Source organism: Doryrhamphus excisus, chromosome 1 (genome assembly GCF_030265055.1).
Source record: "Doryrhamphus excisus isolate RoL2022-K1 chromosome 1, RoL_Dexc_1.0, whole genome shotgun sequence".
Taxonomy (NCBI): Eukaryota; Metazoa; Chordata; class Actinopteri; order Syngnathiformes; family Syngnathidae; genus Doryrhamphus; species Doryrhamphus excisus.
Window position 1 is genome coordinate 26,641,052 of NC_080466.1, and position 11,162 is coordinate 26,652,213.

Below are 11,162 nucleotides of genomic sequence, written 5' to 3' on the forward strand. Positions count from 1 at the left end.
AAAGTGCCCCCTGCATCCTTCCATTTTTAGTGGAAAAAGTTTGTGCTGGTGGAAGATCACACGTCATCCTTCACGATCCAGGAAGTAGCTAGCTAGGCAAAAACATAAACATAATTAACATAATTCGACACGTTCGACACGACAAGCATAAAGCATAAGCATCCTATGCCTTACGGCATGGGTCTCAAACACGCGGCCCGTGGGCCAAATGTGGCGTAATGTGACTACAATGGGGAATAGATTGTTATTTAGATTGTTATAGATTGTTATTTTAGTGCAAAATAACATGGAGCAGCTGTACCATTACACCACCAGTGACTGATGCACAAAATGGGCCCCCCCGCCCTTTGATGGTGGGGTCCAGCATATAAGGGGGTGCCTCTCTGTCTGTACGCTTTAGTCCAGGGGTCTCAAACACGCGGCCCGCGGGCCAAATGTGGCCCGCAGGACACTCGTTTGAGGCCCCCGCCTTGATATGAAACTTTAATGTTAGTGCGGCCCGAGCAAGTTTGATATGGATGCTGTATGGTATCATGTACCCAGAAAAAATTATTACGTTTGATTAATGTTCATGTTTAAAGGTTAAATAACTGTTAATAGTTAACCTCTCTATCCGTGTGGAAGTGGTACGTTTTTGGCTATTTAAGTTTAAAGGAAATAACTTGAAGGCTACCGTTTAGGTCGCTAGCTCTCTAGTTTGCGAGTTAGCATGTGTCTCAAGACCCTGCAGTTGCGCAATATGTTGTAAATAAAAAGAGTATAAATGTGACTATAGTCGTGTTTTGTCATGTCTACAGGGCTCTAATAATGCTTTGTTCATTTTAATCTGAAAAAAATAATTTGTCTTTTGTATTTGTAATTTGTATGTGGTTTCTTAAGTTTTTATTATTTGCCGTTTTATTATTATTATTATTATATTTATTCATTTATTACTGATTGATTTTCTTTATTCTTGATTTGTGTATTTATTTTTCATCTTATTTTGTGCAGAAAAATAAAAATTAATATATTTGAGAACAGTGGAATGTTTTATCAGAGCTTTTATTGTAAAAAATCGAAACCAAAGCAAAGTTTATTAATTTTTCTGTTTTTAATAAATGCGTTTTTGTTTTTTTTTGGAAAACCTGATGTGGCCCAGTCTCGCCCAGACCCTAGCTCCAGTGGCCCCCAAGTAAATTGAGTTTCAGACCCCTGCCTTACGGTGTTGTTGGTGGATGGTTCGGGTATCTAACTTGATGACCGCTGGATGAAATACTGTTACCTTGTTCTGTGTGTTCCTTCGCAACTTCCTGTGACATTCCTCATTGGTTTGCGAAAAAGACGGATATAGTACACGCACACGAACACAGCAGCGGTTAACATGATGAATGTTATTCCGGTCAGATGTTATTCGGAAGGGCTGGCCAACAAAAGGACTCAAACTGGATCCACGCAATTCATGAGTTGACTTCATTTATACTTTATTTAAGGTTTATGGCCCGTGGTCTTTTTGTACCACAAACACACACAACTAAGTACAGTGTAACGTAGTAAAACCAAACCAATACCATAGCTAGTAGACTACACCCTGAATATACCGTAACCGTCACCCTTAATCATAGTAGTTCATAACAATCACTCCCTGTTTCAGGGTTAAATATGATCCATTATTAAAACCATGCATATTTAAGCTTATTGTACATATTCACAGCCTAAATAAAGCAAAAGTAGCGAAATGAATGAAAATTCAAATAAAAGGCATTCAACGGATGCGATATGAGGTGTAATACAGTCATACAAGTGTTTAGGTGACTATAGGGGTGTTATGTCATGGCTACAGGGCTCTAATAAGTATGAATGTGAGTGTGAATGATTGTTTGTCTATATGTGCCCTGTGATTGGCTGGCCACCAGTCCAGGGTGTACCCCGCCTCTCGCCCGAAGACAGCTGGGATAGGCTCCAACACCCCCTGCGACCCTCGTGAGGATAAGCGGTAAAAAATGAATGAATGAATATTGGGTAATAAAAGTGTTAATGTGATTATAGGGCTGTTATGTCATGGCTACGGGGCTCTAATAATTATGAATGTGAGTGTGAATGGTTGTTTGTCTATATGTGCCCTGTGATTGGCTGGCCAACAGTCCAGGGCGTACCTCGCCTCTCACCCAAAGACAGCTGGGATAGGCTCCAGCACCCCTTGCGACCCTCGTGAGGATAAGCGGTAAAAAATGAATGAATGAATATTTGGTAATAAAAGTGTTAATGTGACTATAGGGGTGTTATTTCATGGCTACAGGGCTCTAATAATTATGAATGTGAGTGTGAATGGTTGTTTGTCTATATGTACCCTGTGACTGGCTGGCCACCAGTCCAGGGTGTACCTCGCCTCTTGCCCGAAGACAGCTGGGATAGGCTCCAGCACCCCCTGAGACCTTCGTGAAGATAAGAGGTAAAAAATGAATGAATGAATATTGGGTATTAAAAGTGTTAATGTGATTATAGGGGTGTTATGTCATGGCTACGGGGCTCTAATAATTATGAATGTGAGTGTGAATCGTTGTTTGTTTATATGTGCCATGCCATTGGCTGGCCACCAGCCCAGGGTGTACCCCACCTCGCCCGAAGACAACTGGGATAGGCTCCAGCATATCCCCGCGACCGTAGTGAGGATAAGCGGCATAGAAAACGGATGGATGTTGTTTCATTATTCTAACCTGGACAAGAACGGTTCAGATATAGATAGTGCAGATATGCGATATAGATTGACATCGGTATCGGATTTTTTTCCCCAATCATGAAAACCGATATAAAAACAAAGATATGACTAAATATAACCAAATCGTTCAGGATATGAGCATTGCTGGCTACGGACAACCAGTCTTGGATTCATGACACGCTTCCTAATGAGTGCCGGTGTCGTTCAAGTGTCTCTTGAAGAACTCTTGGACTCGCTCCCACAGGTCCAGCTGAGCCTCCGAGTGGGCCTTTGGCTGGCCACCAAACACCACAGCACTCCCTATTGCCGCATGGAACCCGGATGGGCACAACGGCATGTAAGGAACCTCCAGAAGGTGACCAGCATTGGGATAAGAAACCACTTGGAACGACTCCTTGCCGTGACTCTCCAAAAGCTCAGCGGCCTGCTTGGCAAATAAAGCGCTGGTCCAATTGTGGTCGTCTTCTGAAACAGCAAATAGAAAATGACTCCTGGCACGCTCTATTGGAATCAAAGACGCTCTATTTTGTTCCAGGGTTGGATCCGGCATGACGGTACGTATATCGGCAATCCCAGATTCTGTCATTTGCGTGTTTTTCATGAGAGGTTGCAGCGGCGGTATAACGATATCTTTGTAGTGTAATGGGATCACCGTATTGGCATTGCAGCCATTAATGCAGACTGTTGCTGTGATTCCTGGGAGAAAGGATGCCATGGACAAACCCAGAGCACCACTGTGGGACATGGATATGACACCGATGCCGGGACCTTCAACCTGCAGAAGACATATTATATTCAAAATGTTATCAAATTAATTCATCCTGATTACTCACCATTTTCCGTTATGGGTGAAATAGCCCCAATTTAGCTGTATTTTGGAAAAAAACAAGACATATATCGGGATATACGTAATGCCCCTGAACGCACCTCATTGTGGTCCAGTGACAATAAAGAAGAGGTATATTTATAACCACATTATGGTTTATTGTATGAGAGTCGGCTGCACAGCGGTTGTGTGGTTAGCGCACAGACCTCACAGCTAGGAGACCCGGGTTCAATTCCACCCTCGGCCATCTCTGTGTGGAGTTTGCATGTTCTCCCCGTGCATGCATGTTTTTCTCCGGGTACTCCAGTTTCCTCCCCCATTCCAAAAACATGCTAGGTTAATTGGCCACTCCAAATTGTCCATAGGTATGAATGTGAGTGTGAATGGTTGTTTGTCTATATGTGCCCTGTGATTGGCTGGCCACCAATCCAGGGTGAAGACAGCTGGGATAGGCTCCAGCACCCCCCGCGACCCTCGTGAGGATAAGTGGTAGAAAATGAATGAATGAATGTATGAGAGGCAAATTGTTTATGTTTCGGCATAGCTACATAACAACTGTTTTTTTTTACCGTTTTTTGTTGGCAACTGAAATTTTGCTGAAACGTAGTACCTTTGTTCTAGTGCCGCTTCTTCTGGTACTGAGAATGGCTGAAATTGAATGGGTTAATGAAATAAACTGGCTATTTTAGGCTGACCTAGTAATTTATATGAATTAATAGTTCTTGTGTTATTGTCTACTAATGGTAATGGTAATGGTAATGGTAATGGTTTTAATTCATTTGAACATGCATCAGATTACAATTGAATGCATCCCATAATCAGTTCACAGTTCCACGTGTCCAAAAGGAGTAGGAAGAAGCAAAGCTGATTAAATCCTACCCCTCCATCTGGTACTTTTACAATCAGTAACTGTTACATTTGTTCACTTCCTGCTTTCCTAATATAATTAACTTTTTTTTGTCACGTAGTACCGAAGTAGGAGGTGATATGACCATCCAATGACATAATGGGTACCATGGTAACAGTCAATATAGTGATATGAATAGCACATCCTGACTGGTTCAAGACAACCAAAGTTGTTATGTAATTATGACTTTGCCTTAACCACCATGAACATGATGAAGATAGATCTTTGTTTTTGGTGGAAGTGCATCCTGACACATACTTTTATAAATCAACTAACCTCTGAATGATTCTGTAGGTAGTTTGAAGCCTCTTCAAGATATTCCAAATCCAAGCGTTTGGGGTTTTTTGGTAAATCCTGGTATCCATAATAGGCCAGTGCCAGCACCACAAAACCTTTGGTTGCCAAGAGGCTAGCTCTCTGTTCACCGAGGCCTCCACCGAAGGTATATAGATCCACAACTCCAGGGAAGGGACCTTTTCCTGAAAAGAACTGAAAGTCACATCAAAGGGTAGAAACACTGGAGTTAATGAAATAACCAAGACCAACCTGGAGGGATGAACAGGACTCCTCGGACTCGTCCGTCTCGCACCGGGATTCTCCTCATGCCCTCTGTCATGTATTCTCTCTCATTGGTTTGACTGGCGAGGAGTTCTCCGGTGTCGCCGTTGAGTGCCGCTATCTCAACTAGAGTCGGGCTCAGCACATTCTTCTTCACAAGTTTCCTGTGTGGAGTCTCTGGCGCCATGGCCCACAGCAAACCCATGGGCTCCACTCCGGTGTAGCTCCCTCCCAGAGAGGGGGCGCTGCTCACGTCGACCAGGCCCGATTCATCAGCTTTGTAGCGGGCAGAAGCTTTGAAAACGACCCCCTTGTCATCAACCAGCCTGGATCTTAATTCTACTGGTTTGTGGGGAGCGAGACCCTCCACTTTCACTTGCACCAGTTTGTCTGCTAGACAGCGAACACCGGGGAGGATTTTTAGGCGGATCTGACAGAAAGCCATTCCGGATGCTGTGAGTCGGAAATCTTCCAAAAGTTGCTTTCAGTGACGTCGCTACAGCATCTGTCATGGCAAGGGACATGACTCACATGAAGAATCTATCAATACACTACCAATACACGACCAATACACTATCAATACACTATCAATACACTACCAATACACTATCAATACACTACCAATGCACCAATGCTGGAGCCTATCCCAGCTGTCTTTGGGCGAGAGGCGGGGTACACCCTGGACTGGTGGCCAGCCAATCACAGGGCACATATAGACAAACAACCATTCACACTCACATTCATACCTATGGACAATTTGGAGTTGCCAATTAACCTAGCATGTTTTTGGAATGTGGGAGGAAACCGGAATACCCGGAGAAAACCCACGCATGCAAGGGGAGACCCCCCCTGCCCCCCCCAAGGGACAGAAATACTATTGAGAAACTGATGATATATATTTATTTATTAGAGCTGCAAAGCATAAGCGTGTTAAAGACTCAAATTGTACGTTGAATATGGTAAATATATTCATATCGGCAGGTCTGAAAGTACTCCCTGCCTTTCATGGCCCCCCTGACAGCATCCCCCGGGGCGGTGGGGGCACGCCCCAGTATTTGAGAAGCACTTTGTGAAGTAAACATTTACTCTCTCCCTCCCTTTTTTTATGAAGTAACTGTCGCTCGCTGACGCTGACACTCCATGGAGACCTTTTCAGTTCATGTTAGTACCGACTAAATTTGTCTTAAAGAAGGAAAATGAGAAAAAGGATCACATTATATCGGGAATTGTGTGTCAGACGGATGATATGGAACAGTCCATACGCATGAAGAACATGACTGGGCTCCACATTACACCAAGGTCTTAGAGGACCACATCAAGCTGGACAATTCTCTGCAATCAAAGGGGGCGGATTTAGACGTACTTGGACTTCAGTGTACGGTAGGACTAACATCATCAACTCAATGGACGACCGGAGGAATCCTAAGTACTTGTTGGAACTGTACAAGAACATTATTGATGGCAAATTTAAACACATTAAGCAATACAGAACGTTGACTGCGGTTGGTAGTTCCTCTTAAACCCATCAATTTGACAAACATTGTATTGTTTGTATTGGACATCATGGAACCTTCAGCATGACTTGTGCAGGAACTTAGGCTACCATATGTCCATATTTCAGCCTCTTACCCCATTTAAATAATTATTGTTTCCATCTTCATTTAAGATGCTGTGTAATTATGTATTTGACAGCCATGCCCATCATGAATCCATGTAATCTTAAGACCCAGCTGTAGGTCAGAGGTAACGGTTTGGCATGTTGTATATGAACCACAGCAATATTGAACCATTACACTGCAATTCATATACAGTATTGCTTAAAAGGGTTAAAAATGACACTTAAGTTCAAACAGAAAAACACACAAAAGCGTACAAATCCACAAAAAAGTCATGTAATTATAAGTTGCTCAACAAATACCATTACAGGTTACAGCCTGTCATATCTTTATTCTATGCCCAAGAGAAGTGGATCAGGTTCAAAAACAATACAAAACAGCGCACGAGCCGCACAAACCTAATAAATCCAAATCATACCTGCAGAATTCCGCAGCATCGATATGAAGTGCATGAGCTTGGAGATTTAAACCGTCTCAGGAAGCTCCCCTACAGCAATGAGCTCTGCAACTCCAAAATGCCAGAGATTACACACTCCACCCAAATGACAGGAGGCAGTTTCAGGTTTCTTTCTTTTCATGTTTAGTATATCGCTGTGAAGTGTACCACCGGGACGGGCGCAGACTACCTTGGGGGCACAGCTCCCATCAGCCGCCACGACAATGGAGGCATGGAACACAGACCATTCGGCCTACTGTTTTGAGGAGTCGATACTCCTGCTGTTTAGCCAGCAATGGTGGTCTCAAGATACTGTGATCTGATTGGCTGATTGATAAATAAGAGTGGACACATTACAGCAGAGGTCTCAAACTCACTTTACCTGGGGGCCACTGGAGCTAGGGTCTGGGCAAGGCTGGGCCGCATCAGGTTTTCCAAAAAAACCCAAAACGCATTTATTAAAAACAGAAAAATATACAAACTTTTTCAGTGCTTTGGTTCCGATTTTCTACAAGAAAAGCTCTGTTAAAACATTCCACTGTTCTCAAATATCTTAATTTTTATTTTTCTGCACAAAATAGGATGAAAAATAAACAAATCAAGAATAAAGAAAATCAATCAATCAGTAATAAATAAATATAATAATAATAATAATAAAACAGCAAATAATAAAAACTTAAGAAACCACATATAGTTGGTGGGTAGACAAATTATTTTTTTCAGATTAAAATTAACAAAGCATTAGAGCCCTGTAGACATGACAAAACACGACTATAGTCACATTTATACTCTTTTTATTTACAACATATTGCGCAACTGCAGGGTCTTGAGACACATGCTAACTCACAAACTAGAGAGCTAGCGACCTAAACGGTAGCCTTCAAGTTATTTCCTTTACACTTAAATAGCCAAAAACTTACCACTTCCACACGGATAGGGAGGATAACTATTAACAGTTATTTAACCTTTAACATGAACATTAATCAAACGTAATAATTTTTTCCGGGTACATGATATCATACAGCATCCATATCAAACTTGCGCGGGCTGCATTAATATTAAACTTTCATATCAAGGCGGGGGCCTCAAACTGTGTCCTGCGGGCCACATTTGGCCCGCGTGTTTGAGACCCCTGGACTAAAGGGTACAGACAGAGCTGCACCCCCTTATATGCTCCCCCCGCCATCAAAGGGCGGGGGGGGGGGGCATTTTGTGCATCAGTCACTGGTGGTGTAATGGTACAGCTGCTCCACATTTGGCCCGCGGGCCGAGTGATTGAGACCCCTGCATTACAGCGTATTCAATATTTATTCACAATAAACAATGGCAAAAACTAAGTATTTTTTTAAACAAGTGGTAATGAAGTGGTAATCCTTTTTTTAATCAATTAATCAATCTGGTTTTGGTTAATTATAGTTGGTTATGCTGAGGGGTGTTACTCATGTTTTGTGGTTTCTAAACGAGTCCGTCTGGAACGCACTTATGAAGTGCCAGTGCCGTTCAAGTGTCTCATAAAGAACTCTTGGACTCGCTCCCACAGGTCCAGCTGAGCCTCCGAGTGGGCTTTTGCCTCCCCACCAAACACCACAGCCTGCCCCACCGCTGCGTGGAAGGACGAGGGGCAAAATGGCGAGTGAGGAACCTCCAAAAAGTGCCCGGCTTTAGGATAAGAAACCACCTGAAACGACTCCTTGCCGCGACTTCTCAAAATCTCTGCGGCCTGCTTGGCGAAAAAAGGGCTGTTCCAGTTGCGGTCGTCTTCCGAAACGGCAAACAGGAAGTGGCAGTTGGCACGCTCTATTGGAATCAAAGACGCTCTATTCTTGATCAGGCTTGCATCTGGCGTGACATTGCGAATATCAACAATCCAGGATCTGGTCAGTCGGACTTTCCAGATGGCAGGTCGCAGTGCCGGCATAACGATATCTTTGTAGTGCAGCGGAATGACCGTATTTCCATTGCAGCCATTAATACAGACTGTCGCTGTAATGCCTGGGAAAAAGGACGCCATTGCCAAAGCCAGCGCGCCGCTGTGAGACATGGATATGACGCCTATGCCGGGACCTTGAACCTGAAGGGATAGAATTGGATCAATGAACCAAAGTTATACACTAAATACCCACTTGGTGAAATTTGACACATCTTCTGATCCTATTCCTTCGTTATGAATTGACCAACCTCTGGATGATTCTGTAAATAGACTGCAGCCTCTTCAAAATATTCCAAATCCAAGTTCTTGGGGTTTTTGGGTAAATCCTCGTACCCATAATAGGCCAGCGCCAGCACCACAAAACCTTTGTTTGCCAAGAGGCTAGCTCTCTGCTCATTGAGGCCTCCACCTAAGGTGTATAAATCCACAATTCCAGGGAAGGGACCTTTTCCTGGAAAACGTACAGATATAAAATCAAAGGAGGTGCTTTGTCAAATACCCTCAAATGGCCATGGCCATGAGATCAATAAAGTTGTATCTCATCTAAAATAGCTGCCTTTCTTCACCATAACTCAATGAATCATAGAAACACCCAACTTTAATAGATCCCTTGAAGTAAGCGCTACAGCTCTCATATGGCGACTGGATACTGTGATCTAGTTGGCATTTCCACGGCAGAGCTCCCTAAATACTCCTGTCACTAAATGAGGAAATACTGTAAAAAAAACCAGACCAACCTGCAGGGATGAACAGGACTCCTCGGACTCGTCCGTCTCGCACTGGGATTCTCCTCATGCCCTCCGTCATGTATTCTCTCTCATTGGTTTGACTGGCGAGGAGTTCTCCGGTGTCGCCGTTGAGTGCCGCTATCTCAACTAGAGTCGGGCTCAGCACATTCTTCTTCACAAGTTTTCTATGTGGAGTCTCTGGCGCCATGGCCCACAGCAAACCCATGGGCTCCACTCCGGTGTAGCTCCCTCCCAGAGAGGGGGCGCAGCTCACGTCGACCAGGCCCGATTCATCAGCTTTGTAGCGGGCAGAAGCTTTGAAAACGACCCCCTTGTCATCAACCAGCCTGGATCTTAATTCTACTGGTTTGTGGGGAGCGAGACCCTCCACTTTCACTTGGACCAGTTTGTCTGCTAGACAGCGAACACCGGGGAGGATTTTTAGGCGGATCTGAGAGAAAGCCATTCCAGATGCTGGAACTTACAGATGTTGCTTTCAGTGATGGAGCCACAGCATCTGTCAAAGCAATCAACATGTCTAATATTAGATTTCCTCAACTCAAATCAGCAGAAGATACCATGTTTAAGATGCTAAACACACAGAGCACTCAAGAGTTGTGGTAAAATCAGGAATCTGGATGAATGCGTGCTTATGGGATAATGCATGTAGAACATATAGATGGACATGTATCGGCTTGTACGTTAACATGATGTCTTGCCCTTTTATCTGCATGGAAAGCATAGTTTTACCATTAGAGCTGCTTGCACCTAGACGATAGTGGACAGCATTGATAAGAACATGATATGAGTGTATATGATAATAAATACTTTCAACGTCTGTCCGATTCTCCTGAACGCGGCATAATAACTCCTATTTCTTTCAAAGGGGAATTGTCGTCATGCCCAAGGGTATACAAAGACCCACGAATGTCTAACTGGGTGAAAGGTAACACAGTTCACGATCGTCTACGAAAAGTAACTAAATAGAAGCCCAGAAAAAGTCCCAAACACCTTACAATTCACTTTTACGTTGAGCAGAAAGTCTAGTCAATAATAGACAATAATGCTTGTTGATCTTGGTTGAAAACGGGAAAATAAAAATCCAAGTTTTTTTATTGTTGTTTTTCTAAAAAGAGAAAATGATTTAAGACACACTTTGTAAGTTATCCAAACACACTCAGTCTCATTAAAAAGGGTTTTAAAAACATACCTGGGGAAATACATAAAATGCTAAGCTTAAAAGCGAAAGCCTTGAGCAAGCAGGACGTTACCGGAATGAACCATTTCACCCGGAAGTGAAGGGGTGGCGTCATATTCGGTACTTTTTATTTGCTTGTTTCAGCAATGGGCAGCTTTATTTGCTTATCGTTTTTCATATTACGGTAACAAAGGGGTGAAACTAGGAAGCATATTTACGTTTCAAGTGAGAGAAAAAAATGCTAATGCTATTTGGCATTGGTACATAC

The 11,162-nt window shown here is 43.2% G+C and overlaps 2 protein-coding genes across 4 annotated transcripts; both read right to left on the bottom strand.

Annotated features, from left to right (window-relative positions):
- Positions 1 to 2,879: 2,879 nt before the first annotated feature.
- Positions 2,880 to 5,431, bottom strand: LOC131134242 (acyl-coenzyme A thioesterase 2, mitochondrial-like). Its single transcript, XM_058079295.1, has 3 exons — positions 4,975 to 5,431; positions 4,705 to 4,907; positions 2,880 to 3,470 (listed from the first exon to the last, which is right to left on the bottom strand). Exons 1-3 carry the CDS (start codon positions 5,429 to 5,431, stop codon positions 2,880 to 2,882), a joined length of 1,251 nt encoding a protein of 416 aa, XP_057935278.1.
- A 2,217-nt stretch (positions 5,432 to 7,648) lies between these two features.
- Positions 7,649 to 10,989, bottom strand: LOC131131678 (acyl-coenzyme A thioesterase 2, mitochondrial-like). Of its 3 annotated transcripts, none has more exons than XM_058076597.1 (5): positions 10,907 to 10,985; positions 10,182 to 10,213; positions 9,706 to 10,110; positions 9,217 to 9,419; positions 7,649 to 9,109 (listed from the first exon to the last, which is right to left on the bottom strand). In XM_058076597.1, exons 1-5 carry the CDS (start codon positions 10,918 to 10,920, stop codon positions 8,519 to 8,521), a joined length of 1,245 nt encoding a protein of 414 aa, XP_057932580.1. In that variant the 5' UTR covers positions 10,921 to 10,985; the 3' UTR covers positions 7,649 to 8,518. The 3 variants fall into 3 exon arrangements, with proteins under 3 accessions (XP_057932580.1, XP_057932589.1, XP_057932573.1); XM_058076606.1 differs by having other exon boundaries at positions 9,706 to 10,107; positions 10,907 to 10,978; XM_058076590.1 differs by having other exon boundaries at positions 7,652 to 9,109; positions 9,706 to 10,213; positions 10,907 to 10,989.
- Positions 10,990 to 11,162: the final 173 nt, after the last annotated feature.

Coding starts and splice junctions, on each gene's coding strand:
- LOC131134242 (XM_058079295.1), bottom strand. CDS start 5,431: ATGGCTTTCTGTCAGATCCGCCTAAAAATCCTCCCCGGTGTTCGCTGT. Junction 4,908..4,974: donor AGTCCTGTTCATCCCTCCAG/GTTGGTCTTGGT, acceptor AGTTCTTTTCAG/GAAAAGGTCCCTTCCCTGGA. Junction 3,471..4,704: donor ACCTACAGAATCATTCAGAG/GTTAGTTGATTT, acceptor TGTCTTCTGCAG/GTTGAAGGTCCCGGCATCGG.
- LOC131131678 (XM_058076590.1), bottom strand. CDS start 10,162: ATGGCTTTCTCTCAGATCCGCCTAAAAATCCTCCCCGGTGTTCGCTGT. Junction 9,420..9,705: donor AGTCCTGTTCATCCCTGCAG/GTTGGTCTGGTT, acceptor TACGTTTTCCAG/GAAAAGGTCCCTTCCCTGGA. Junction 9,110..9,216: donor ATTTACAGAATCATCCAGAG/GTTGGTCAATTC, acceptor CTATCCCTTCAG/GTTCAAGGTCCCGGCATAGG.